At 39.9% G+C, this 25,930-nt stretch overlaps 4 protein-coding genes across 7 annotated transcripts; 2 read left to right on the forward strand and 2 right to left on the reverse strand.

Annotated features, from left to right (window-relative positions):
* Positions 1–573: 573 nt before the first annotated feature.
* Positions 574–3,107, reverse strand: LOC105029768 (stress-associated endoplasmic reticulum protein 1). Its single transcript, XM_010903281.5, has 3 exons — positions 2,874–3,107; positions 2,621–2,696; positions 574–1,720 (listed from the first exon to the last, which is right to left on the reverse strand). Exons 1-3 carry the CDS (start codon positions 2,955–2,957, stop codon positions 1,680–1,682), a joined length of 201 nt encoding a protein of 66 aa, XP_010901583.1. The 5' UTR covers positions 2,958–3,107; the 3' UTR covers positions 574–1,679.
* Positions 3,108–4,933: 1,826 nt separating this feature from the next.
* eif2a (eukaryotic translation initiation factor 2A) lies at positions 4,934–11,085 on the forward strand. 2 transcript variants are annotated; one of them, XM_010903279.3, is made up of 14 exons: positions 4,934–5,007; positions 5,365–5,434; positions 5,500–5,592; positions 6,397–6,515; positions 6,727–6,826; positions 7,623–7,705; positions 7,899–7,972; positions 8,347–8,491; positions 8,654–8,770; positions 8,983–9,557; positions 9,792–9,905; positions 10,094–10,210; positions 10,481–10,546; positions 11,010–11,085. In XM_010903279.3, exons 1-14 carry the CDS (start codon positions 4,980–4,982, stop codon positions 11,073–11,075), a joined length of 1,767 nt encoding a protein of 588 aa, XP_010901581.2. In that variant the 5' UTR covers positions 4,934–4,979; the 3' UTR covers positions 11,076–11,085. The 2 variants fall into 2 exon arrangements, with proteins under 2 accessions (XP_010901581.2, XP_010901582.2); XM_010903280.3 differs by having other exon boundaries at positions 5,521–5,592.
* Positions 11,086–11,630: 545 nt separating this feature from the next.
* tsen34 (TSEN34 tRNA splicing endonuclease subunit) lies at positions 11,631–15,491 on the forward strand. Of its 3 annotated transcripts, none has more exons than XM_010903276.4 (4): positions 11,631–12,230; positions 12,531–12,669; positions 12,760–13,044; positions 13,593–15,491. In XM_010903276.4, the coding sequence occupies exons 1-4, from the start codon at positions 11,937–11,939 to the stop codon at positions 13,793–13,795; spliced, it is 921 nt and encodes a 306-aa protein (XP_010901578.1). In that variant the 5' UTR covers positions 11,631–11,936; the 3' UTR covers positions 13,796–15,491. The 3 variants fall into 3 exon arrangements, with proteins under 3 accessions (XP_010901578.1, XP_010901580.1, XP_010901579.1); XM_010903278.4 differs by having other exon boundaries at positions 13,728–15,491; XM_010903277.4 differs by having other exon boundaries at positions 12,847–13,044.
* A 1,218-nt stretch (positions 15,492–16,709) lies between these two features.
* LOC105029764 (E3 ubiquitin-protein ligase SIAH2) lies at positions 16,710–24,013 on the reverse strand. The gene is made up of 2 exons (XM_010903275.4): positions 22,831–24,013; positions 16,710–17,916 (listed from the first exon to the last, which is right to left on the reverse strand). The coding sequence occupies exons 1-2, from the start codon at positions 23,194–23,196 to the stop codon at positions 17,359–17,361; spliced, it is 924 nt and encodes a 307-aa protein (XP_010901577.1). The 5' UTR covers positions 23,197–24,013; the 3' UTR covers positions 16,710–17,358.
* Between the last annotated feature and the right edge of the window lie 1,917 nt (positions 24,014–25,930).

A 25,930-nucleotide genomic window follows, 5' to 3' on the forward strand; every position in this document is an offset into this window, starting at 1 on the left:
GAGCACTTGGCTAGCTAACTAGATATTGATACCGTAACCTTACGTTTAGTAGTAATGGTATCAGCTACACATTCTTGTTAAGTTTGGTCATACTTTGCTGTCCGGCTCCAACAACTGTTAACGTTACTAGCACTTAGCCTAACGTACTAACCTGCAGCTGGCCTCATTCAACATAGGTAGCTACTTCTCTTCCGGACTCGTTAATGTTCCCCCAACGTCCTCATTAAAGTTTGAAATGTAATTGTTAGTTATTTCTGGTAAATTAGCTATCAGTTAAATCGGTTGTCCACAACGACGGTTTGATCAACATATCGTTATGTTGTTAAAGAAATACAAATATTACCGTAGGAAATGACGTAACTCAATTAACCAGTTTACCCTGCACGGGTTCTATCTAGTGGTAGGCATAAACACTCCAGTGTACCAAACATACATTTTTTCTAACATTTTATTTTCTAGCTTAGTTTTAATACAATAGAGCCTCTTCAAAAAAATGTATTAAGCATAAGGCTTGTGCACAGCGACTATAACAATAAACTCCTTTTTGTCACTTTTTAAACAATACAAATGATACACATTTTTAATTTTTTTAATTTGTTTTAGAGATTTGTTTAGGGAAACATAGATGGAATCATGTAAGCTACATATAGTTGTAGCCCAGCCAGACATTTCGTTCCTTTTAAATCTTCTGATTCAAAAGACCTTCATTTACTTTTGCTTACTAAAGAAAATGACAATAGAATCAGAAAAGGCATCACATAGTATTAATTATAATAAAAGTGTATAATACAACAGATATTGGCTTCGCGCAACCAAGACAAATGAAAAGTTCATTTCTAGAATGAAGTCACCATGCTTTTGTATTCTGGAATTTATACTTAAAGGACAATTTATAACTCCGGTGGATGTCAAACATTCACACCATTTCATTTTGGCACTTCAAACCAACACATATGTAGTTCCCTGAACCAACATAACTTGCAAAAACTTTCAATTAATTATTTTACAATGCAAAGGATTCAAATGAGTACTTAAGAGTTGATCAAAGACACAGCACCAAAAATGTAAAAGATCATCCATACAGCACAGCTCTGTGGTTATGCAATTGTCTGTAACTCAGCAGTTTTGGAATGTATTATGATGGAACAGTGCATGGCTTTCTTTCTCAATGTAGACGTGACACCAGTCTATATTTGCATTTGATCGATTTATGTAAGGCACAAGGCAAAGATGACAAGTATGTGCTTACCCTGTTTGGCATGACATGCATGTGGGTGTTTTACATAAAACATGTCTTGAAGGCAGATCTGTCCCAGGCATGAAAATAATGTGATTGGTTAACTCAATGGAGATGGCAGAACTTGCATTTTGAACAGGCTGAATGCTCTGAGATTACTTAACTGTTTAAAATGTAAATTTCAATTGACTAACTTGGGACCTAAGCTTTTAAGCTCTGCCTTCTCCATCAAGGTAACCAATTACATTTATCTGCCTTCAAGATATGTGTAAGTGAAACTCCCAACTCAGTTTGGTGCTGCCAAAGAGGGGAAAATAATAATTGGAAGAAGGAATGGACTGATGGTAGGTAGTTGATCATCTTTGGTCTTGTGAAGGACCATGAAACCACTTGATGTGTAGAGGAATGCTGGATACAGGCAATGGTGTTAGGAGTCCTGATATTACATTCCCATTCGAATGCTCTGAATGATCTGGAAGATTGCTGAAATAAAATATGAAAGTTGATTAAGCATCAACCTGATGAGACATTGCAATGAAATCATCCCTTAAATAGGGCCCTAAATTCAAATGGAAAAACTAACACCTCGATTGTGGGTTATGATACTACTAAATGTTAGGTTGATTCCTGTATTGCACTTCTAGAAAGGAAATTCCGATATGCATGAGTGAGATACAACACATTTTGTTTGTTGTGCATTTAAATACAAAGGCTACCTGATGCTTCTATAAAAGAGCACAGGGGGCTTAGATTAGCATATAATTAATTTGGAAAAAATTGGGTTCTCTAGACAGCAGTAGCCTGTTGTCTATGGTATCAGTATTTTAAATAATGATATCACGATTTTAATCCCACAGCCAACACCCTTGCCTTGTGAGCTAACACTCCTGCTTGACTGACTTAGCTGAGAATTACTATTGAGTAACACTGTACTTGCAAAGAGAACGCTCTAACTGTAAGTCCCTCTGGATAAGTGTCTGCTACATAGCTTTTATGTAAATTTTATTGCTCACTGTACAGCAAACACAACAAGCCAAAGGAGAATGTTGGATAGGACCTTGAAAATGTATTACCACATCGCTTCCATATAGTCATAAGGTCCAGATGATATAAATAAAACGACATTCAGACAGCAAGTAACAATTGTACCTAGTATAAGTCATTTAAAAACTATGTCAACAACCAAAGGGGTCAAAGCTCAAGGTTTGGGTGAGACAGTAACGTCACCTGACCCTGGCTTTTGGGGCTTTGGGAACACGGGTGGGTGTTTGCTCTAAACTACGTCGGACATCACTTACTTCAAAGACGTTTATTCTATCATAATTATTGTACCAACCTGTGCTACATAGCTGTACGGGGAAACAACGTGATTAGAAAATTCACCTGATCCGCAGACGACAAAGATGAATAAAGCTAACAGCCACGGTCCCACTGCCACCTTGTCATCACCTGGATTTCTCTGCAGAAATGGATTAGAACAAAATTCCCATTCACACAATGTTATTCTAAACATTCTTTAATATTTTGAATCCATTTAGCAAGCACCTAGATACAGAGTCTGTTATTTCTATGCAAGATAGAGACGTCGCTTTTTAAAGCTAATACTACTGAGCATTGATTGTACGCCAAAACTTACCGTGGATTTGGCCACATTGCCTCTTAGCGTGATGTTTTTGCTGTGTTTCTCGTTGGCCATGCGTATTCTCTGTTTTGCCACCATGATTTAAGCTTGTTTTGGTTTTTGTCTATTGAAAATTACCTACTTTCAGATGTCAAATGCAGACAGTAGGCTAAATTCCAGAGATGGATCGCGGTTCAGAGATGTGTGGCCGAATTGCTCGAACTTGTCTACGTACACATAAACTAGACCACTCCCACACAGGAAGGATAGTCGTATGTACCACAGATTTACCGGTCTTCATTCGATACATTAAATTTATTCTAGTTAAAAAAAATCGAAAAGCATTTAATTAAAATTATAATTGTGTATATCGACATATATTTTTCTTCTTCGATTTAGGTGAACATTTGCTACATCTATAGAGATGGAAAGAGGACTCTTTCTATGTCACTCATTATATGCTGTTTCAGAATGAGCATCGCTAATGAGTCCATATAACACATTGAAGTATTTTATTTCTGTCAAATTAATTGGCTGATATACTTTTGGTTATATGATCGCGTGACTTAGCGTGTCACCAGGTGGGATCATCCAGTGGCCAACTAGGTCTTCAGGATGGGTCAGTCAAAAATTTCCCACCCAGTTAATTTCATAAAAACGCTGGATGACTGGCGATGTCCTTACGTTTCCTCAATTATTTTCAATAAACTTTATTGGCATGACGCACGTGTACATACTGCCAAAGTAAAATCACAATGTTAATCGCTGTCAGGTCTTCTAACCATCTCTATGGATTACTTTTGATGATGTGGCCAACATTCCAAAGCCCTGGGCATCCCTAAAGACACAACATTTCACCCAAGAGCGGAGACATATTATGGGGTCACACTAATAGTGTGCACGACATCATGCATGTTCCATTCTCTTTCTGGGAAGTGGCATCGGGGTATTTAATGGCTAGACAGAACTAACTGGAAAATAGCTGTTGTACATTTTACAAATACAAAAGATGGATTTAATTTTGAAATTGAACAAAAACATTTTATTAAAATGAGTGACAGCCCCAGTAGTAGCTGATTCAAAATCGTTGAGTGCTGTCTTATTATGCTAGCTCATTATTTAGCTGAGTACAGTAACTCAACTACGTTTTCTCATAGACCTTTAATATTGAAAGCTTGAGCTCACAATCGGAAGAACTAAGCACATAAGTGTAATTTTGCAGCTGTTAATATTTTATTATTTCACATCAAAGAATATAATAGTTAACTTGAATAATGTCAACAACACTAATCCAATGGGTTACGTATAGATTGAATTTATGTTAATGTTACAGTTAATTTGAATAAGGACTTTGGCAATATGGAGCATACATTTATTTTATTTATTTATTTTTATTTTAAAGCAGGTTACACTAATACATTTTAATTGCATACTGAGTAAATCTGAATTGACTATTCGGTAAACCTTACTTATTCAGTAAATACAACATACTAGAAATTACAGACTTCAGTATTTTCATAAAACATATTTTCCAACTTCAGCATAACTGGCAGAGAGAGGCAGTGAAAAATGTCTTCATTATTGCATACACTATTTAACTGTTCTCGAGGGATAGATAAATGTGGTAGGCTAATGTATCTTTCAACTTGTTGACAACATTGTCCCTTTACTCTGTGTGTATGTGCATGTCAGCATGTGTGTCAACAGAGACATACGGTATTTATTCAACCTAAACCAGGGTAGGATGGATGTAGGGAGAGCACTGGAGTGTTAACACAGGATCAGATTTAGATACAGTTTGGTAGATCATGTTAAAAAGTTTGCCTTTCAGCTTTTCAAGCTAGTTAATTTAGCTTGGGTATTACACTGTTGTTCTTTCAAAGTTATACCTGTAGATATTCATGTAACTCATCCCCACCGCTCCTTGCCCTGGGACTTGTGTTTGAACGTACACAAAGCTACGAGCTCGCCTCTAAACTTGTGCACTGTATAAACCACGCCCACTAAGAGGCGATCCGGGCGAAATTTTGTGTTTTGTAAAGAAACCCTCAAAGACCCGCCCTTTTTTTGCTTCAGACTTTCCGCATTTCCTTGAACAAACGATTCTCTTTCCGGTACATCATGGCGCCCCCCACACCACTTTTAGCAGGTGGGTTATTTCATTCTGAAGTAAACCCTATTACTTGTTTACGTGGTTTTTGTTTTTGATATTCAATGACATTATAAAATACACAGCAGACCCTAATGCTGGGTGTAGTATTGATCAACAATTTATCAATACTTTTTTTAGTCTGCTTGCTCTCTTTTGTCAAAGGAATTCTACAACCTAGCCAACTGTTTTCGAACTGTTTTCGAAAGACAGATTCTGTATTTTGCATGACCAATTCCATCTTTCAAGCCTTTCTCTTACTTGTTCCATTCTGATTGCACCTCTTGCTAACAGTGTCGTTGCTAGCTCGGTAATCAGGTAATTTGGGGCTAACTGTTAACGTTATTGTGCTCACAGTCCGGGGATCTGACGGGACATTTCTTCTCCGTGGACCCCCCAAATGCGAGGAGAATGCGGATTTTCCAAGGTTTGTCCCAGACGACCAGAATATAATGTTATTGACTGTACATCTGTTGCAAATGCCATTTCAAGTTGTAAACCTTTATTTTTCAGAGACCCTCGGCAAAGTAGATACGCAGCTTTCAGTAAGGACGGGACATTTTTTGCATGGTGCAATGGAGAGAAGTAAGAAAGGTTTCATTGTGGGAGATTCCCAATAAGAAAAAAGTCTATTAGTAAGTGAACAGAGGAGTATACTTAGAGAGAATTAGGATCTGAGACAGCGTATTCGCAGTCTTTTAATCTTGTAATTTCATACAAGAGCATTTATTTCATGTACTTGATTACCCATGACACTTTTAAAAATACAGCAGGGGATTATTTTTAATTTTTTCACCTTTGTTTGACCAGGTAAGCCAATTGAAAACCAATTCCCATTTGCAATGACAACGTGGCAAAATACATAACAGTGCCCAACAACACCACTCTATACAAATAGACTACTCATGAAATATACACAAACAGTTTGGAGAGGAGTGGTGTCCCAAATATCTGATGATTCTCTGTGGTTCACTACTAGTGACCAGGAATCCTTAGTGCTCCATATAGACAAAAAGATTGGATCAGATTACACAACAGAATTAGTATGCAACCTGTGGTGTTTAACATCTGTTTCCTAAAGTTGTCAGCTCGGTCCTGTTTGTGAACAGTGCAAAAAGAACATACATTTTCCAGTTGTGGGTTATAATTTTCCAAAAGATTTTTATTAGGAAGGCAGACAGATTTTTATTAATACTTCTTCAATCTAAAGCAATGTATTGTACATGTAAAAACACTGTATTTATTACTATGCATGCTTAACCCACGTTAATTTAGTTTTAGAGGCAAAGATTTCAAAGGGTTTCCGGTCGTTTATTTACCCAGTGCTAACTACGTCCACCTGGACATCCGAATTCTCTCATCTGTACTCATGCCAATGTTTTGTTCCAGGGTCACTGTTGTGAATGTGGCAGATGGCTCACAAGTCAGGTTGTTTGACCTGCCGAAGACCGCAATGTTGGAGTTCTCCCCTTTGAACACTGTGTTGGCCACGTGGCAGGTGTACAGCAGTGAGTTTACATTGAAATTACATAATAATAACACAATGAGTTTGACTAGACAATGAAAGCGGAAAGCACTGTCTCATAATATTGTCCTCTTAGGATATCTCTGGGATATTTCATTGGCCATTGTAATGTCCTTTGCAATGTATCGTTTGTGGGGGGTTGATATTTGTACACTACATAAGGTAATGTAGTGATGAATGTCTCTTTGTCACAGAGACCCAGGACAATCCACAGGGAGATCCCAACTTGCAGCTGTGGGATTTGAAAACTGGGTCCTGCCTCAAAGCTCTTTACCAGAAGAAGGTACAAGGATGGTAGGTTTGCACAGTTGTGTCTTGTGTTAGTTGAAGAAACAGAGGATAAGTCTCTGGTGCAAAGATGTGACTAAATTTGTTCCCTTGTTTACTGGGTCCCCGCTGAGATGAGGAGTAGAAAGCAAATGTCTTCAGGCAAGATTAATGACCATGTGTATATGGTGTTTTGAACCATTGCTCTAACACAAATGATGGACTTGGCCAGACTAGGTTAATGATCATGTGTATATGGTGTTTTGAACCATCGCTCGAACACAAATGATGGACTTGGCCAGACTAGGTTAATGATCATGTGTATATGGTGTTTTGAACCATCTCTTTAACACAAATGATGGACTTGGCCAGACTAGGTTAATGATCATGTGTATATGGTGTTTTGAACCATCGCTCTAACACAAATGATGGACTTGACCAGACTAGGTTAATGATCATGTGTATATGGTGTTTTGAACCATCGCTCTAACACAAATGATGGACTTGGCCAGACTAGGTTAATGATCATGTGTATATGGTGTTTTGAACCATCGCTCTAACACAAATGATGGACTTGGCCAGACTACGTTAATGATCATGTGTATATGGTGTTTTGAACCATCGCTCGAACACAAATGATGGACTTGGCCAGACTAGATTAATGACCATGTGTATATGGTGTTTTGAACCATCGCTCTAACACAAATGATGGACTTGGCCAGACTAGGTTAATATCTGTAACCATTTTATTTTTTAATAGCCACTGTATGAGTCATCTTTTTGTATCATGATTTTCATTCACTAATCTTGTCAATGCATTCAGGTGCCCAAGCTGGTCAGATGATGAGAAAATTGCGGTCAGGAGTGTTAACAATGAGCTTCACTTTTTTGAGAACAACGATTTTAGTAAGTCCCTTGTTTCCTGTCAACATGCTTTATACCTATTGGATGTTTATTTAACCAGGAATGTATTTAACCTGGCCATGCTGGTGGCTCAGAACTAATGTGACACAGAAAACCAAGCCTTTATTTGAAGAACTATGTACACTGGTGTATTTTAAATTTAACCAATATTAGTATTAATCGTCACTTTTTCCAGACACAATTGCCAATAAGCTTCACTTGCAGAAGGTCTCTGAGTTTGTGCTGTCCCCTGGAAGTCAACCTAGTAAGGTAAAACATTTCTTTGTACTGTTAACAGCACTGGAACTCAACAATTCAAAGTTCTGTTTGAGAAGATAATTGTTTAGAATTAGGTGTTTTGTCTCGTTGTCCTTTTCAATCAAAAACAATTGTTCTGAAAGCAACAATGATTTTGCAATCAAATAGTGCAAATCGTAATGCATTTAATTCTCAAAACATATTTTGAGAACCAAAAACGTAGTTTAAAACCACCTGGTTTAAAATGTGACTATAAACCACCAGTTTTAAGTAGGCCTATGTATCATTAGTTAATGGAAACACTAATATTTTTCAGCATGCAATAAATCTTAATTTCCCCCCAAATACTAAAAGGTATTGACATTTGTCACTTTTCTCCCCTTAAGGTGGCTGTCTATGTCCCTGGCAGCAAAGGTGCCCCCTCATTTGTCCGGCTCTACCAGTACCCAAACTTTGCAGGCCCAACCTCTGCATTGGCTAACAAAAGTTTCTTTAAGGCTGACAGGGTGAACCTGCTGTGGAACAAAAAAGGTTGGTCAGTGTTTATAATAGATGTTCTAGGTAACATTTGTATTGACAAATGTTAGGAATAATGTCTGGTTTGTGCCTTGCTATTGCAAAGCTGTGTCATTGAATTAGAGCTGCATATTTGTAGAATATCACTGCCACAATGTTTTGGTTTTGTTCCCAAAGCCACTGCGGTTCTGGTGACGGCCAGCACAGAGGTGGATAAGACCGGTGCCTCATACTATGGGGAACAGACTTTACACTACCTGGCCACGAATGGGGAGACGTCTTTGGTGCAGCTACGTGAGTAATGGAAGATTTTCACTGTATTTTGTCTGATGGCAAAAATACATAAAGAGAAAACTATTGTTTGTCATAGAGCGAAACACTAAAAACTAGTGTTTCGCTCTATGACACAAAATGTGTTGTTTGCTGGCGTAAGCTGGTTACTAAAGTTCCATGCTGTGCAGAAATCTCTACCAAAGAGCTTACGCCCTAGTTTCTTTGTTAAACAGAAAAGAACGGGCCCATCTATGATGTTGCGTGGAGTCCCAGTTCCACTGAGTTCTGCGTGGTCTACGGCTTCATGCCCGCCAAGGCCACCGTATACAACCTCAAGTGTGACCCTGTCTTTGACTTTGGCACGGGCCCCCGCAACGCTGTTTACTACAGCCCGCAAGGACACATCCTGATCTTGGCTGGTTTTGGGAACCTGCGGGGCCAGATGGAGGTGTGGGACGTCAAGAAGTGGAAGCAGGTGTCCAAGCCCCAGGCACCTGACTCTACCCACTTTGCCTGGTGCCCGGATGGCGAGCATGTGGTCACTTCAACCTGCGCCCCTCGGCTGCGTGTTAGCAACGGCTACAAGATCTGGCACTACACTGGCACGGTTCTTTACAAGCAGGACATACCGGCGGGCACCGAACTCTGGGAGACGGTGTGGCAGCCCTTCCCAGATGGGACGTTCCCAGAGAGGCCGGTGAAGTACCAGGCAGCGCCCAGCGAGCTAGGCAGCACCGAGGCGAAGCCGGCACAGGCCTACCGCCCACCCGCCCTGCGGAATAAACCGGTCACGGCCAGCTCCAAACTGGTGAGTAGAGGACGAAGGTTTGAAGTCAGCAGGCATCTAATTGAAATAACAAGGGGTAGGGGGGTAGAGAGAGCGAGAGATGGATTTTAAATTATTACTATTGACTTAAATAGTTCCACAACATCGTGGAAATCTCTTGTTTTTCTAGTTGAAAAAGTGGAGCTCTGCAGTAGGGCAAGAGCTAACAGAGATAAAAATATTGATTAATAAAATCGGTAACCTGCCATTTGTCAGCATGAAGAGGAGCCTCCACAGAACATGCGGCCTGGTGCTGCCGGGGACAAGCAGCTGTCTAAGACGGCCCTGAAAAACCAGAAGAAACGGGAGGCAAAGAAAGCAGCCAAACAGGTACAAACTCTTAGCACAATATCCTAATGTGCCCTAGGAAATTAATAAAGTGCACAGAGCTTTTGCTATGTCTCACAGAGCTACTGCTTTTTTTCTGTGTTATTGTTTATCACAGGGCGAAGGAATGATCTCAAGTTTTGTTTGTCACGTATGAAGCCTTGGGTTTATAGTGATTTGTCTTTGTGTAGGAGATGAACCCAGATGTCCCTGAGCCCCAGTCAAACCCCTCTCAAGCCAACAGCACTCCAACTGAACCCTCAAGTGGCGACCCAGAGACAGACAAAAAAATCAAGAATGTTAAGAAGGTGAAAAATGTTGGTTACTGATGATTATTGGCCAGATGCTCTAAATGTACCTTTTCTGATTGAAAAGTATGTTAGTCAGGGAGTGTTTTTTATATTTACTGAATTCATTGCTGTAATTAACCTTTTTTAAATTGTATTCACAGCTATGAAAGTGATTAATTACAAGCATAGACAAATTGTAGACAACCTATTCTTAAGTATGTTCCACTTCAAGCGTTGCCCTTCGGTATTTGAGGATGGCTGAGCTGATCCTGTTAAACTTACCCTTAGAAACTGAAAGCTATCGATGAGCTGAAAGCACTGCAAGCGACTGGGAAACCACTTCAGAAGAACCAGGTATGACTACTGCCAATAAAAATCCACAGTTGTTGGCCCTCCATAGAGGCGCTGTGGGCTAACGTAGTGGCCAGGGGGCCACATTGTGCTTGTGAGGCTCCAATGGCCAGATGCCCTGCATTCTGGTGTACGTCACTCCTACCAGCCTGTGCGACTCTCACAGGCTGGTAGGAGTGACGTACTGATTCCACTAACTTCCTGTTTGAGTGAGCAGCGTATTATGTGGTAGAATTTGCTTGATGGGGTATGTTTTGGAAGCTGCGGGTTCTGATCATAGACTCTCCGGAGACATCTAGAAATTGCTGTGATAGATTATGGTCTTACCTATGGTTAGATACACACCCAATTGTCTCCCCTTTTCCACCCAATTTTGTGGTATTTCCACAGTTAAAACATTTTGTGTATTCAACTGCAATATGAAATGTTTCTGAAAAATGTCTTCCATGTTATTTTTCTCATATAGCTTGAAAAGATGGAAAAGGAGGCCCAACTCCTGAAAGAGCTTGAGGATCTTCAACTAGGAGTGTAAAAAAACAAAGCAAAAAAGCCCATAATTGTGACAAATGAGGGGGCAAAAGTGATAAAGACCCAAGAGAACACCAAAGCGAATGGACACAATACAGATTTGAATCTGAAATGTTTCACTACATCTGGTTGACAACTTTGGAAATGTTGCATTGGAAGGCTGACATTTCTACATACATTTGAGCCTTATACGAATACTTATAAAACATGAAGGCACTAATTGCTATGCAATGTATGTACAGGTAATAAAAGACAGTGTTACAACATCTTATTTAGAATTGATGTGTATGTGTATATAGTACTAAACGTTTTCAAAAGCTAGAAGAGATCGGTAACAATTCTTACTTTAAGTTGAAATAGTTAGCTGTTGACAGTTAATTGATAAGATTTGAGTAATTCAGCCTCTACAACAGTTATTATTCATGGTTACATACAGATGGTTATTTCATAAATCTAATAAAAATAAAAAGGATTTTGAATTGTTTGTCACTTTAATGTTGAATGGCTCAAGTTACCATTTGACGAATGCAACGCTAATCACGATTCCTCCTTGCTATTGGCTATCACACGATATTGTTCCCACCCACAAGGAAGCGCCAGTCAGTAACGACTGAAGAATCATATACTTCAGAAACCTGGAGTTTAATTGTATTTTTTGCAGACTCATGTTAAAGCTTATTTAACCATTATGTCGTTATTCTTGATATACCTTTGACAGCTTTTTCAACTAAAGTAAATATTAGATTATTTAGCCGTTGCCGTGAAAAACGCATGTGGCCAGCACGCCGAGTATGGGATGCGACAGTGAGTGCAGTAGGAATTGAAAAAATACCTTAAGTATTGTACGATTAGCTGTGACATTGCCATGGATTTGTCAGAGGCAAATATAACGAAACAAGTGTCTAAAGATGACGCGGGAGAAGGAAGTATGGCCAGAGAGTTGATTAAAATAAACTTCTGTGGGTCTACCCCTCTACTGTGGCGTACGGAAGACTTGAAAGCGGCTCGTGAATTGGGCTTCGTAGGGACACTGGTAGGTTCTCTTGCTCGACAGCCTAGGCAGAACACGCGCCTGGGGAGACCTCTCGAGTTGCTACTGGAGGAGGGACGACTGATGGCGGACATGGAAAGAGCTGCTGTTTCCGGCCTAGACTCAAAAGTAAATACATTTTTGGTGGACTGTACTGTTACGTCGTGATACCCTGCCCCAAATTTGCACGGGTCAATTTGACACCCACGGAAAATAGTGAAAATCCCGGGAACCATTGACCCTGACCTCCCCAATATGCAACCCCCCTATACCCCTGTGTGCATCAGTGCCATGTTTCTACAGTGGTGTTTACATCCTACCCTGACAAAATGCTACATTTTGTGGGGGATGAATTAGACTCAGTGATTAAAGCCAGGAACCTTTTAATTCCTTGTGGCATGATACTAACTTGCAGCCCGTTTCTTACAGAGTGAGGATCCTGAGGTAAGCCCAGCGGTAGTGGAACAGTACTATGCAGGTCTAGAGAACAGCTTTCAGGAACAGAGTGCCCTGGCATTAGAGGACCGGAAGATGACACTTACCAGAGTTCTCACTGAGAAACAAAAAGGTGAGGGTGCCACAAAATTGCATATAAATACATGGCATTTGTGTGAGAAATATCCCTTCTCATCAATAAAGTGTTCTGGCACTACGCTAGAGTTTTCAAAAGGCCAGGAGGACGCAGACAGTAATGTGAGAAACCGCCTTGAAGCTCTGGACCGAAGCTTCTCTTTCCCGCGCACAGCCATGTCTGTACAGCTTTGCACGGCACGAGCAGGACTGGCCCACTGTCCCCAGGAGCGCCAGTTCCTGACTGCAGACTGGCCTATGCCACAGGACGAGAGGTGCAAGTGCCGTTTCCAAGTCTTCAAGGACCTGAGACGCCGGGGCTTCTACCTCACATCGGCTGGGAAGTTTGGCGGAGACTACCTAGTGTATCCAGGTGAACTCTCCACGTCAATTAAAGCAATTGATGGTTTATTGAGTACATCTGATTGAGCTCAGTGCATGGTTTGAGTTGATTCCAGAAGCTTTTTTTCAAATCTGATACTCCTGTCTCGAGAAGCCTACTCATCTTTACAAAATAAGGATCTCTGGTCACATTTTTCGACAAGGGGCGAAAGATGGCCTTTCATATAGAATAGTGGTTAGATCATCTGACCAGTAACTGAAAGGTCGCTAGATTGAATCCCTGAGCCAGCAAGGTGAGAAAATGATCATTCTGTCCTTGAGCAATACTGTAAAGCCTAGACACTCCTGTACATTTCCAGGTGAGCGTATCTTCTAAATCAGTGGTTCCCAACCAGGGGTACTAGGACCCCTGGGGGTACTTGGCCTCACCACAGGGGGTACTTGAAAACACTCATGACACCATAGACTTACTAGTGAAAAAACATTTTGGGGGTACAGTAACTGAAAAAGGTTTTTAGACACTGTTCTAAATGACATGTGACATGGCTTCTGGTAATGCCGTCTGTGTACCTCTTTTAGGTGACCCTCTCCGTTTCCACGCTCATTTCATTGCGGTGTGTGTCTCCATGGATGAGTCAATGCCCCTGTGTGATGTACTGGCCATTGCCAGGCTAGGCTCTAATGTGAAAAAGACAGTCCTGCTCTGTTCATCAGGGGAAAGCCAGGACGATGAAAGGGAGGAGGTGGTGTACACATCTCTACAGTGGAGTGGAATGGCATAGCACCGCAGCACGACCTCATACGTGGAAGCAACAGGGACTCATGCCTAGTCAGAAGCTACCCATCACTACAGGGCATCGTATTGGTCAGGTATCAGACCACTTACCGAAAGGTTGCTGAATTGAATTCCTGAGCTGGCAAAGGGAAAATCACTTCTGTCCTTGTCTGAGAAAACCCTAATGCTTTAGTACATTTCTTTGGATAAGAGCTAAATGTCTGAAAATGTTAAATGTACAGTGGACTGGAATTGTTTAGGCAGAACCACAGATATGATATACCACATGACAACATTTTACACCAGGCCAGAATCATAATGCATATGGACAGGTTTCCTTAATTTCAGTCCTGGAATTCACTAATAAACATTTCTGGTTTATACCATCTTCTAATCAGGTACTGATTCAGACCTGGAACACCAGATGAGTATAGTTAACAGCCAGGTAGAATAAAAAAACAGCCCTCCAGGACGGGATTTGAGGAGTCCTGCATGGTATGTAGAATTCACAGCGTGAGACTCCAACTGGTCAGAAGCAAGTACAGTTGTGGTAAAAAAAAAAACTTGTCACCCTTGTACTGTCTTCAAATAACTCAAAAGTGTCCACAAAATAAATTACAATTGACCAAAGCATTTGGTCTCCACTATTTTTTATTTTACAAAAAATTTTACTTAACTATGCTACTGGATGGTTATGTAATTCAAACATTTCTCATTTTAAATCAGAGAATAAACAAAATTGTCATTGACAAAATTGACAACCTAGACTCAATACTTTGGCCAAAAATTACTGCAATCAAGCACTTACTATAGCCATGGATGAGCTTCCTGCACCTCCATACTGTCAGTTTGGCTGACCTTGTGCAAACTGCTCCCATTATCCCAGATTCGGGGGCCTCCCAACTGCAGTTTTCCAATCCTTTTTCAAAAGGATTTAGATCCGGACTTATTGCTGGCCACTTCAGAATAGTCTACTACCATACAACCACCTTTAATTGAGTTTCTGAAGGTCAGCTTGAATCTTTGTGGCAATTGACCAAGGTGTTTTCTCCACTATTCAAACAATACTTTGCTGGTTTTTCTCTTTTGGACATATCCAGGGAGGTTAGATGCAATGGCATTGGCTTTAAACGTCTTAATAACATTATACACAGTGGAAACGGGAATGTCAAGATCTCTGGAGATGGACTTGAGATTGCTCCTCAGTGGCAACTGTCGTCTGACTACTACAGACAATTCTGTTTTTCTTTTCTACATGCTCATTGTGGTACACATCATGACACAAAATGGGAGAATTAATTCTATTCAAACAAGCTGAATGAGTGATTCTTACCACAGGCAAGTTCAGTTTCAAAGTCAAGGAGAATCAGCTTCAAATCTAATTATTTCCAACTACTTTTAGAAGGTTAAAATAATGTTGTCTGTTTCAGGATTTATTTGTGGAATAAGCTCAGACGTAGTATATTATAATTTTTTTTTTTGTTCAGCTGTAAACCAATGAAATACAGTAGTATGAGTACTATGACTAAAGTGAAAGGGTGGCAATACACTGTAGCAGACAACAGTGATGTATTTACTGTAACACAAATAGGGTGAGGTCTCTGAGTTTATACAGAATGGACATGGCCTCTATAAAAATATTTACTTTGACATGTGTAAAATGAAATGTGATGATCGCTGTAAATAAAGTTAAAGACAAATTACTTCGAACCACAGTGTTCAGTGACAGTTTTTGTGAAATAACAAGATACTAACTACAAACTTAAAACCACAGAACTGGGGAATTTGTTTGAAGATGTGACAGAAAATGTAATGTAAATTTTATTCCATTGTAACTCTGGGCTAAGATAAATAACACTGTAGTAAAATGTACTTAGTAAAATTGGCAACTGACATTTATACAGTACCCAAAGATACTTTGTCATTCAAGGGTATGGCAATAACTACTCAGAGAAGCAAAGAGAAATGACAGTCCATCATTACTTTGAGATATGACGGTCAGTCAATCCAGAATCTTCAAGCGCAGTTATTTTTATTATGTGCTATAATGAAAGTGGCTCTCATGAAGACCGCCACAGGAAAGGAATACCCTGAGTTACATCTGCTGTAGAGGATAAGTTCATAGTTACCAGCCTCAGAAATCAGCAATTAACTGCTCCTCAGATTGCAGCCAAAATAAATGCTTTCAAGTAAAAGGCCCATCTCAACACCAACTGTTCAGTGACTACTTGAATCATTGAATTGCTGCAAAGAAACCACTTCTGAAGGACACCAATAAGAAGAGACTTGCTTGGGTTGAGGAACATGACAAATGGACATAAGACTGGTGGAAACCCCTGTCTCTTTGTGAGATGTCTGTGTGGATCCCGCCATAATACATGGAGGTGTGCTGGCTACCACAGCATTCTGCAATGATACCCCATCCTACCTGGTTTGCTCTCATTTGTTTTCAAAAGGACAATGACCCAAAACAAACCTCCAGGCTGTGTAAGGGCCATTTGACCAAGGGGAGTGATGGTGCTGAATCAGATGACATGGCCTTCACAATCTCCCCACCGCAACCCAGTTGAGATAGTTTGGGATGCGTTGGACCTCAGAGTAAAGGAAAAGCAGTTAACATGTGCTCAGCATACATGGGAAATCCCAAAACAGTTTGAGAGAATGCCAAGAATGTGCAAAGCTTTCATCAATGCAAAGGTAGCTACTTTGAAGAATTTGAATTTGATTTGTTAAACACTTTTTTGGTTACTACATGATTCCATATGTTATTGCATACTTTTGATGTCTTCACTAATATTCTACAATGTGAAAAATTGTAAAAATGACAAGACACTGTTAAATTAGTAGGTGTGTCCAAACCTTTGACTGGTACTGTAAACAATAAAGAACATACATTAGATATGACAAAATACACATTTAAGCAATACAAAGTTCCCTTTAATGTGTTCAGCAGTTAGGGAGCAATTGTCTCCATTAAACCAGAAATGGTGTCCTTGGAAATGTTGATCTCAGCACTATGCTTCATATCAAAGCAAATAACGTAAACCAAAATTACATAATACATATTACAGTAGAAACAAACACATGTACCGTATCTGAGCAATACCACCGTCTGGGTAGTTGCAAAGCATGAACTGGAATGGACTTTTCTTATGAACAGTGCCAGGGGATAGAGAATATAAAGTGTATTTTAGTCAATTTTCAAGTCGTTTTTCAGAGAAAAGAAATCATATTAATCTTCTATGGAAAAAAAACACTGACAATAATTGGATTATTACATATATATTTTTACATTTTGGAAGTTTCCTGTGATATTCTTAAGAGCAGGTAAAATATACAGCATTTAGTTTACTCTAGTAAGAGTTATCTCTGGTATATACAGGTCCATAGAATATGTACACCTTAGAATTCATGCCCTTTCTCACACAAAAAGGCTATACGAACACTCCTGCAAACAAACATTTAATATCCAAATGTTTATGGTAAGGGTCATATTTTTTAATTTTAGTAAGTGAAGTGTTCTCATCGCCCTTCCTCACTCACAGTAAACAATGTTTCTGGAGTGAAGTCTCACTGGCAGCAGGTGGAGATGGTCACATTGATGCCCAGGTTCCCTCTGTCGGCAAACAGCTGTGCTATAGCCGTGTCAAACACCAGACACTCGCTGTTCAAAATGGCCGCCCCAACGCCTTCATGAATGGAGCAGGGTGTGGCTTCCCATGTCAGGCGCCGCCGGTGGCCATTCAGCTCCAGGCGGTAGGCAAAGTTCTCGGCCTGCTTACGCGTGCCTACAAGAAGCACCACGGCGAAAAACTGCTGGTGGCCCTCAAACTTTTCCTGCTTCTCCAGGACCAGCATAAAGTGGCGGCTGAAGCACGACTGCATCATGACCCAGTCCACTGCCCCAGGCAAGTTGATGTCGGTGGCCAGGAAGACGATGTCCTCGCCCTGCAGAGTGGTGATGGATTTGTGCTGGTGTACCAGGTGGGGCATGATGGCATCCAGGGAGCCCTGCCACTTACAGGAGGCCCCGGGGCAGGGACAGGCATAGGGCCGGAAGTCGCAGAGCTCCTCGTGATCACATTTCTCTGTGTGGTGGAGTGTCAGCATACAGCCCGTGGAGGCGTACTGTTCAGAGCGAAAGGCGACAACGGGTTGAGTATGTGGTTTAATGAAACAAGTACAATTCTAAAGTTAAAACTTCTGCATCTTAGGCCTGTGTTTGTTTCAATGTATGGCTTCCCAAAATATTTTCAAGTTACAGTTAGATAATGAATATGGACTTAAAGTGCATTGTCTCAGCTTTAATTTGAGGGTATTCACATCCACATTAGAGGAAGGCTTTAGGAATTAAAGCTCTTTAATATGTAGCCCCTCTTTTTCAAGGGACCAAAAGTAATTAGACAATAGACTCAAAAGCTGTTTCATGGACAGTTGTTATTTCTTCATCAGTTAAGCAGGTAAAAGGTCTGGAGTTGATTCCGGGTGTGGCATTCACATTTGGAAGCTGTTGCTGTGAACCCACAACATGCGGTCAAAGGAGCTCTCAGTGAAAGTGAAACAGGCCATCCTTAGGCTGCAAAAAACATTCATCAGAGAGATAGCAGGAACATTCGGAGTGGCCAAATCAACAGTTTGGTACATTTTGAGAAAATAAATTCAAACCGGTGAGCTCTGCTACACAAAAAGGCCTGGATGTCCACTGAAGACAACAATGGTGGATGAGCGTAGGATCCTTTCCATGGTAAAGAAAAAAACCTTTACAACATCCAGCCAAGTGAAGAACACTCTCCAGGAGGTAGGCATTATCATTATCCAAGTCTACCATGAAGAGAAGACTTCACAAGATCAAATACATAGGGTTCACCACAAGGTGCAAACCATTCACAAGCCTCAAGAATAGAAAGGCCAGATCAGACTTTGCCAAAAAACATCTAAAAAAGCCAGCCCAGTTCTGGTACAGCATTCTTTGGACAGATGAAACTAAGATCAACCTGTACCAGCATGATAGGAAGAACAAAGTATGAAGAAGGCTTGGAATGGCTCATGATCTGAAGTATACCACATAATCTGTAAAACACAGTGTTAAGGCGGTGGGATGGCATGGCCATGCATGGCTTCCAATGGCACTGGGTCACTAGTGTTTATTGATGATGTGACAGAAGACAGAAGCAGATGGATGAATTCTCAAGTGTATAGGGATATATTGTCTGCTCAGATTTAGCCAAATTCAACAAAGTTGATTGAATGGGGCTTCACTTCACAGATGGACAATGACCCAAAACATACTGTGAAAGCAACCCAGGAGTTTTTTAAGGCAAAGAAGTGGAATATTCTGCAATGGCCGAGTCAATCACCTAATCTCAACCCGATCAAGCAAACATTTCTCTTGCTGAAGTCAAAACTTAAGGCATAAAGACCCATGAAGAAACAACAACTGAAGACAGCTGCAGTAAAGGCCTGGCAAAGCATCACAAAAGAGGAAACTCAGCGTTTGGTGATGTCCATGCGTTCCAGACTTTGAGCAGTCATTGCCTGCAAAGGATTCTCGACAAAGTATTAAAAACGAACATTTTATTTATGATTTTGTTAATTTGTCCAATTACATTTGAGCCCCCGAAATAAGGGGACTGTGTATGAAAATGGTTTAAATTCCTGAACGTTTCTCACAATATTTTTTTTTGAAAAGCAAATATTTTCTGTTTCTTTTGGTTGGGGGATGGGACAGGAAAGCCAACATTTTTATATATTGAGTAATGAGTATAATTTTATATGCAGTGGCACCTTTGAGCAAAACGGGCTGTGAATTTTTTTTATTTGCTATTTATCCTCTTGGTCTTTCATTCAAAAATATTTCCAAAAATCTTATCTTTAATTGAAGTGAAATTAAATATTGTTCTCCAAAGCCTGTGCCACAATTATTGTCACCCCTAGACATTTTTGAGTGAACTCTAACTGAAGCATATTCCCATTCATATTTTAGATTTTTACATCTGAGTGATTTGGAATACTTAAATGGTAAGCCCTGAATTCCTATGTCACAGGGTTATGTATATGAGGTGACACACAGGCTAAATTCTCATAGGCTGAATCTCAAATAGCATACTTCCATACTATATACCACAGGTCTTCAACCCACTCCTGGGGACCCCCCAGCCATTCCATCTATTAGGTGTATCCCAGAGCTAGCACACCTGAATCAACTTATTAACTAATTAACAAGCCCTTACCTGTTGAATCAGATGAGCTATTTCAGGGCAAAAACTAAACTGTTAGATGGCTAGGGGGTTCCCAGGAGAGGGTTGAAGACCTATGCTATATACAACCCTGTTTCCAAAAAGTTGGGATGCTGCATAAAATGTAAATAAAAACAGAATGCAATTATGTGCAAATCATTTAAACCCTATATTCAATTTAAAAAAGTGCAAAGACAACAAATCAAATGTTGAAACTGAGACATTTAATTGTTTCTTGAAAAATATATGCTCACTTCGAATTGCCAGCAACATGTTTCAAAAGAGTTGGGACAGAGGCAACAAAAGACTGGAAAAGTTGGGTAATGCTAAAAAACTAAACCTGGTGGAAGATCACACAACTAATTAGGTAAATTGGCAACAGGTCAGTACCATGATTGGGTATTAAAAGGTAATTCCAGAGAGGATGGGTCTGTCAGAAGCGAGGATGGGGAGGAGTTCATCACTCTGTGAAAGACAAATAGTGCAACAATTTAAAAAGAAGGTTTCTCAACATAAAATGTCAAAGTGTTTGGGGATCTCATTATCTATGGTACATAATATCATTAAGAGTCAGAGAATCAAGAGAAATCTATTTGCAAGGGATTAGGCCGAAAATCAACTTTGGATGGCCGTGATCTTCGGGCTTTCTGGGGTGATATACATCACAATCCCTTGCGCAGTAAAAAAAAAAGAGGGGTTTCCACGATTCTCTAGTCTTTTTAGTTGACGGAAAAATCAGTTATCGTGACCTATATTGATATGTATTTAATCAATGTCATTCATGTATGAAAGACAAACGATTGTTGTTGTGGCAGTGTAAAGTTTGTCTTCATTCTCGATAGTATGGGCTTAATTCTGATGACTATTCCAAATGGTAAGATACTACTTACCAGTATTCCTGGTTTGTAAGCTATTAACAAGGCCAGTAGCAAAAGCCATACAGCCATACAGAGGTCAGAAATTCTCCAAAACTATAATCAGACCCCACCTCCATAACCACATATTGTTTGGGAGGGTTGACATAAAAACGTATTTGCTGTCATCAAACAACAAACTCAAGTGCCTACAGTTTGCCAAACGTCCCTGGAACTTTCAGTGGGACCAGGTTCTATGGTCAGATGAGACCAAAATAGAACTTTTTGGAAACAAAAACCAGAGGTGAATTTGGGATGGACAGAAAGAAAGCAATGCAGAAAAGTACCTCATCCCCACTGTGAATCTTTGATGTTTGGGAGCTGTTTTTCTTCCAAAGGCCCTGGACTACATTTTAGGATACCAGGTATCATGGACTCCATCAAGTACCAGCAGATATGTAATCAAAACCTGTCTGCATTTGTCAGGAAGCTTAAACTGGGCTGTGGTTGGATCTTCCCGAGGGAGAAAGCACTCCTCAAAATCAACACGAAAATGGTTCACTGCCCACAGCATTACAGCTTTGCCATCGCCCCCCAGTCCCCTGAACTGAACCCCATAGAAAACCTGTGGGATGAGCTGAAGAGGAGAGTCCACAAGCATAGAAGGAGAGATGGTCTCATATTCCTTGCCATGTGTTCTCCAACATCAGTATGCATTATGGTAGAAGATGCAGAGCTCTTATCTTGTTTTATGAAAATAATATTTTTTTTCTTTCAATTGTTACTGTAATTAAATTGTTACTTTAATTAAAGGCTATTGTTACTTTAAATGAAGGCTAGATTTTGTTAATATTTTGAATGAAATATCAAAAAGGTAAACAATGAAGAGTATTTCACAGACCGTTTTGCTCATATTTACCAAGGGTGTCGATAGGCTGCATTTTCACCGACAGCCCAGTATACGATTTTTATATGGGTAATTTGACCAATCAGATAAGCTCTGAAAAATATATTTTGATAATTTTGGACTGATGTGATTGTTAAAATGACCCATATGGGGAAAAAACTGAAGGCAAAGTCAAAGCCCAATAGACTGTGTTCATGTGCGCAAATGTTGTTATGTGAAACATTCATACAATTTGTTCAACCAAACTCAAAAGAAAAGCGGAATAGTGGAGTGGATTTGATTTGTCATGCCATCCTAGAGATTGTGTGCATGTGTACATGAGAAGCAGTGGACTATCAGAGCCATAGGTTCTGCCAGTTAGGTTCTGCCATAGGTTCTGGTCAGATGTTGGACAGATGGTTTGTGCATATATTTCTACCTCTGATTTATTGACCCGGTTTGGAACACAGAACCTTTAAGCCTACAGATCATAATTCAGGCTCAGTAGAAAATAACATCTGCACAGTTCTTCTAAATTTACATCTGTCCGGTGGTAAAGACACATTAATTGAAGATCAATAGAAAATTATGATTATTTTGAAGAGCTGAAATACCTAAGGGCCCTCAAACCCTGACATAACTATTAAGCTCACTTTATGTTATAGTAAGGAGATGGTTTAGAACCATGCTTGGGTGACAATGAGACACTTGTAAGCCTTGTATTGAATCATATTACTACTACTAATAATACTAATTTCTAAATTTATATAAACTGTCACATACCATTTGTTCCCAAGCAATCTTAATATATTTGACTTCACTACTATATTTAGTAGTACTTTACTGCCTCAGGTGGTGCACCCTGAGTGCGTGCCCGCTAGTTTGGGAACCCTTGCCTTAGTTGGATAAAACGTTTTTTGGCTTGGAGACGCCCCCTGGTCATCACGCCAATGTAAAGTAGACCACCAATAATATTAACAGAAGAACAATTAATTTCTGTTTTGCATTTCAGCCTTAAGCATTCACCCTCCTGTCCTCGCCGATTATGTGAGGAAGGCATACACACCTTGCACGGGAATAGAACAGCGGACGCCACTTTCTCCATTGCCAGGTTCCGTATGCTTGGGGTGAGAGAGCCCCTGCACGTCGGGCAGCAGTTCAGCTTCTCCCGACATTGGTTGCAGACTAGATGACCAGCTTGGCACTGCAGGATCGGAGGAAGAACATAGTCGAAGCAAACAGGGCACTCTAGAACTGAGCTAAGTTCGTGATGCTGTGGTGATACAGCACCCTGTCCAAGGACGAGGCTAGCCGATGAGCCTAGGTTGCTGTTCGGTTGTATCGTCAACAACGTCTGGGTCGCCGTAGAGGGCGAGAGATGCTGTTTGATGCAGGTCTTGGCACCGGGTCCTATAACGGACGGGCGGCTCATCGTTGGTAAAACATCGAAACTCACAGAGTGGATACTGATTTGACTGACAACCAGAAATTTGTAAAATGTGTAAACAATGTTGAATTTCCACACTAAGGAGTTGACGCCTGATGCTACTCACTCAGCGGAGTGTCATTTTTTGCGTTGCCTAATGTTGTTGCTTTATTCCTTTTTTTTTTTTTAAATAATCAGAGACTCGTGGAGAAATGAAAATGTGTCTATATTGCAAAAGCTTCTGATTTCGTAGATATCGTGGTCTTATAATTAAGGTGGCTCATCTTCCTATGCTACAGGCTCGACGGACTTCCACCGCGACGAGAGGATTACGCGAGAACGGAGGTTTCTAACCTCCGCCCATAAACTGCATCCCGCCCCCTCAATCTGATAATTTACAGAATGGAGACAGTTAAATATATGAAAGGCACGGTTAAAGCACTTGTTCTAATTGTGTTGGTAACTAGATTATAATAGCAATTAAGATGCTCGAGATTGTGGCTGTTTAAGGCGAACGGCTGTTTTTGGTGAATGTTGGGAACCAAATCGTATTGGTGAAAGGAGCCGTTCATTTAGCTTCTAAATTTAGGCTAGTTTATTTTAAAACTCAAAATAACGATTAAGGTTAAAATATATTCACTGAGGATTGTATATATGCATTATATCAATAAATCGCAGAGAGGGCATGTCTTTGTGTATCACTTGCATGTTTCTAGTAGGGGAGCGTCCGTAAAACTGCAGGTGATGTAATTATTGAGACAAAATGTTGCTAGGCTACCCTATTTGAAAAGCATTTTACGCGCAAACAAAATATTACCCTACTTTATCGCCTTTACATTGGATAAATACACTATTCTCATTGTTCTGTGGTTATTTTGAAGCATTTTAAACAGCCGTTCGTGACCCCATTTAGCCTACTGTTTTAGGTGAAAAAAACACAGAATGCCCGTCTTGTTTTTGGCAAGTGTTAAATTGGGACAGAATGAGAATTTGTGAATATGATAATAGGCCTACATGTCTTAGAACGCATGATATCAAACGCAGGCTGACTTTGTGTGAGACAAATTACTTTCAGAAGCTCCAGCTCTGCAATGCAGTTCACGTAATTATTCTAAACTAAGACACATGCACTGTTATGAAATTCAAAACTACTGCTGTTTGCTCCTTGGGGTATAATGCCAGGTGTTTTATAAAAGCACTTTGTGACATCTGTAAAAAGGGCTTTATAAATACATTTGATTGGTTGATTATAGACCTACATTTGTGCACCGGGGATGTAACGGATGTGCTTAAGCAGCCTACTGCATTCAACAAATAAATGAAAGCGCTTAATTAAGCGGAAAAGAAGATAGCGCACTTTAGAGAGAGATGCGTTGTGCGTCCTTACAACATACCACCTGTCTCTGCGTTTTAAATGAGATATACCTTTCTAAGCAAAGAAATATAGGCTAAACTATGTATTTGACCAGACGACCAATAACAAATACATGTGAATAGTAAACGTTACTGTCCGATCCCGTGGGTGATGAGGATAGGGATTTCAGGCCGGGATAAATTTCGGATAGGCTACATTTCGGATCCGATGAAGACCTCGTTAGGCCTACATATTGGCTTCTAGATTATTTTAGAAAATATAGTAATTCTGTGGATTGTGACATCTGACAAGTGTTAAGCACTTTTGATAAATGAGTTTCCATTCCGACTTCACAGCGGTTTAAAGCTCTGAGATTGTCTTGCGCGTAATTGATTCACTTGAATGAATCTTCTAGAGTAGTTATTCAGTAGGCACAGCTCACAGATGAATCCATAATTCGCACGTCGCAACTCCAGTCAATATGTTAAAAGAAGCTTTAAGAAGTAAAAGGTGGAAGTTAACCGACTATTTCCAAAAGTAAAATAGAGTAGCTAACTGGCTAATTTAACTCCAACGCTTTTTTATTATTTTCTGGCTGTAACGCTAGCTACATAAACATTTTTCAGTATTTCCGTGGATCACTGTATTAAAAAAACAACAGAATGTCTGGTTAATTTACTTTTTATTCATAATTGCGTAGCTAGTCTATTATTTTTCCGATTACAGTTATGTGGTGTTTTAAATGTTGTCTCCACCCGCACATTTGAATTCCCTCACCTCCCAAAATAGGGGACACCTGGGATGGTTGTAACCCTTCCAATTTCTCTATTCAGGAACAAGTTACGAATCATCTGATTGACTCTGCACATGCTCAATTTAATCCTTATTTCACATGTGAATAACTAGCACCCTGTGGCAGACACAACCATTTTAAAAAGGAAAAAACTAATTTTCAGGTAAGAAAGTTTTTGTTTTTACCTCATACATTTTTTGTGATATTTTGCCAGCTATGTAATTAAATGAATCAAACTTAAATCATGTTTATTGTGTGTCTATCTAGATATTTTTCATGCAATTTGTTAGTAATAATGTTTTACCTGTAAGGTAAGCTAGTTCATGACTATAGGAGTCTGGGTTTGTTGTAACAACAAGAGTCTGGGTTAGTTGTAACAACAATTAAAATGCAACATTTTTGTTTTAGGCCTATATATGTTTTCTTTGAATTTCAGTATGCCTAGACTGACGGTAACAAACAAGCACATACACTAACACTAATATTCAGTAATGCTAATTTTGTTCAAATGTATTATGTTTAAATGTCTCACTACTATGACTGACAGTAACTAACATACTTCACACACACACACACACACACACCAATTATGT

The sequence above is a fragment of the Esox lucius genome, chromosome 1, assembly GCF_011004845.1.
Source record: "Esox lucius isolate fEsoLuc1 chromosome 1, fEsoLuc1.pri, whole genome shotgun sequence".
Classification (NCBI taxonomy): Eukaryota; Metazoa; Chordata; class Actinopteri; order Esociformes; family Esocidae; genus Esox; species Esox lucius.

Bases quoted from the DNA above. Each gene is read 5' to 3' on its own strand.
- LOC105029768 (XM_010903281.5), bottom strand. From the start codon at position 2,957: ATGGTGGCAAAACAGAGAATACGCATGGCCAACGAGAAACACAGCAAA. The intron at 2,697-2,873 runs GTAAGTTTTGGC...CCATTTCTGCAG, and splicing joins GCAATGTGGCCAAATCCACG to AGAAATCCAGGTGATGACAA. The intron at 1,721-2,620 runs GTGAATTTTCTA...ATTTTATTTCAG, and splicing joins CTTTGTCGTCTGCGGATCAG to CAATCTTCCAGATCATTCAG.
- eif2a (XM_010903279.3), top strand. From the start codon at position 4,980: ATGGCGCCCCCCACACCACTTTTAGCAG. The intron at 8,771-8,982 runs GTGAGTAATGGA...TTTGTTAAACAG, and splicing joins GACGTCTTTGGTGCAGCTAC to AAAAGAACGGGCCCATCTAT. The intron at 9,906-10,093 runs GTACAAACTCTT...GTCTTTGTGTAG, and splicing joins CAAAGAAAGCAGCCAAACAG to GAGATGAACCCAGATGTCCC.
- tsen34 (XM_010903276.4), top strand. From the start codon at position 11,937: ATGGATTTGTCAGAGGCAAATATAACGAAACAAGTGTCTAAAGATGAC. The intron at 12,670-12,759 runs GTGAGGGTGCCA...GCACTACGCTAG, and splicing joins TCTCACTGAGAAACAAAAAG to AGTTTTCAAAAGGCCAGGAG. The intron at 13,045-13,592 runs GTGAACTCTCCA...TACCTCTTTTAG, and splicing joins AGACTACCTAGTGTATCCAG to GTGACCCTCTCCGTTTCCAC.
- LOC105029764 (XM_010903275.4), bottom strand. From the start codon at position 23,196: ATGAGCCGCCCGTCCGTTATAGGACCCGGTGCCAAGACCTGCATCAAA. The intron at 17,917-22,830 runs GTGTGTATGCCT...CGCTCTGAACAG, and splicing joins CTGTTCTATTCCCGTGCAAG to TACGCCTCCACGGGCTGTAT.